The sequence below is a fragment of the Otolemur garnettii genome, unplaced genomic scaffold, assembly GCF_000181295.1.
Source record: "Otolemur garnettii isolate 467f Iridium unplaced genomic scaffold, OtoGar3 scaffold00077, whole genome shotgun sequence".
Classification (NCBI taxonomy): Eukaryota; Metazoa; Chordata; class Mammalia; order Primates; family Galagidae; genus Otolemur; species Otolemur garnettii.
In genome coordinates this window covers 2354353-2356184 of record NW_003852472.1, presented here as the reverse complement: position 1 = coordinate 2356184, position 1832 = coordinate 2354353, and the positions used below count along the sequence as shown (strand labels likewise).

The 1832-nt window shown below is 37.7% G+C and overlaps 1 protein-coding gene across 2 annotated transcripts in view; it reads left to right on the top strand.

Annotated features, from left to right (window-relative positions):
* Positions 1-1832, top strand: part of BAZ1B (bromodomain adjacent to zinc finger domain 1B) — an 84061-nt gene that overhangs the window by 15726 nt on the left and 66503 nt on the right. For both annotated transcript variants that reach the window (XM_012807893.2, XM_012807894.2), the window contains exon 3: positions 1233-1377. In XM_012807893.2, the coding sequence (XP_012663347.1) occupies positions 1233-1377 (145 nt within the window). The remainder of the gene's footprint in view (positions 1-1232; positions 1378-1832) is intronic.

Genomic DNA, 1832 nt, shown 5'->3' with positions numbered 1-1832 from the left:
GCGGGTGCCTGTGGTCCCAGCTACTTGGGAGGTGGAGACAGGAGACTTACTTGAGCCTAGGAGTTGGAGGTTGCTGTGAACTATGATGCCACAGTATTTTACCCAGGGGGACAGCTTGAGGCTCTGTCTCAAAAAAGAAAAAAAGAAAGAAAATTATAATGTATATGAACATTTAAAGTTTTTCAAAAAACCTGCAGTAGAGAAACTTTTTAACTTGATTTAATCTAGTGGTTTTCAAATTTATTTGATCTTAGAATCCATTACATCAGCCTGGCACAGTGGTTCTTGCCTGTAATCCTAGCATGCTGGGAGGCTGAGGTGGATAGATTGCCTGAGCTCAGCAGTTTGAGACCCGACTGAGCAAGAGAGAGACCCCATCTCTACTAAAAGAAAAACTAGTTGGGCATTATTACTGGTGCCTGTAGTTCCAGCTACTTGGGAGGCTGAGGCAAGAGGATTGCTTGAGCCCAAGAGTTTGAGGTTGTTGTGAGCTAAGATGCCACGGCGCTCTCTTCCCATGGCAACAGAGTGAGACTCTGTCTCTCCCCCCCCCCCAAAAAAAAATCCATTACATCAGATGAAAGATTTTGTAGTATGTACTTGGGAAATGTTTTATTTGATTTGATAGGTAATAGAATATAGGGGGTAGTGGGAGGAGTTTTGAAAAAAACTAAGGCTTTGATATTTTTATTTAAAGTACAAATCTTTTTTTTTCTGATTATAAACGTAGTATACACTTTTAAAAATGTAAATGACACATAGTAAAAGAACGTGGACATCATTATCGACATCACTCCCCAGAAATAACCATAGACAATGGAATGTTAAACCTGAGTGACTATGTGGGAGGCTTAATAAAAATAAAAAGTTACCTCGGGGGCCAGAAAGGGCTCATGGAATTAAGGAGTCTGAGGACATGTTAAGGAGTCTGAGAAGTGGGGAGGGCAGTTGGAAGAGGACAAAGGTAATAAACAGCCTTAACCAGGGTAGGGAGACTAGAAGCTTATGTCTATAGTCCCTGCTACTTAGGATCACTGGAGCCCAGGGGTTTAAGGTTGTAGTGAGCTATCAAGATACCTCTGTGCTTAAGCTCCAGCAACAGAGTAAGACTTTGTTCCCAAAAAAAGAAGAGAGAAATAGAAGAAAAGAAAGAAACGTTTGAATTGATCTGAATTAAATTTTGGGGTAGGTTTTTCTGTGTTTTCTTGTTAACTAATAATGTATTTGTTTAGTTTGAAGGAGGAGTTCCCTGCCTGGTATGAGAAACTGGTTCTGGAAATGGTTCACCACAACACAGCCTCCTTAGAGAAGTTAGTAGATACTGCTTGGCTGGAGATCATGACCAAATATGCTGTTGGAGAAGAGTGTGACTTTGAGGTATGTGCTTTTTTTTTTTTCTGTTATTTGACTTATTGTCGTCAGAATTGGAGCTTCCAATGTAGCTTATAGAACACATTTCTGTTGTATTTGAAGTCTGCTTTACTTATTATTGAGGAACCAAATGTTTAATGATGTGACAATTACTATACTGTGTACCAATATGCCTTTGCTTTATCTTTTTGATCTCTTTTTGATAATTCTGTTTTTGGTCTTTTTTGGCTTTGTAGTTTTTTTCTTACTTTGTTTAAAAGACTTTAGGATTTTTTTTTTTTTTTCCCCTTAGATCCAAGAACAGACTGGATCAGATATGTTTAATTCAGGTCTTTGCTATAACTGTAAGAGAACTAACTTTTCTTTTTCTACTTAAATTAGTTTTTACATTTTCTGGTCAAAGTAGGTAAAGGATAATGATTATGAAAGTGATACTTAACATTAACACAATTACTTCATAA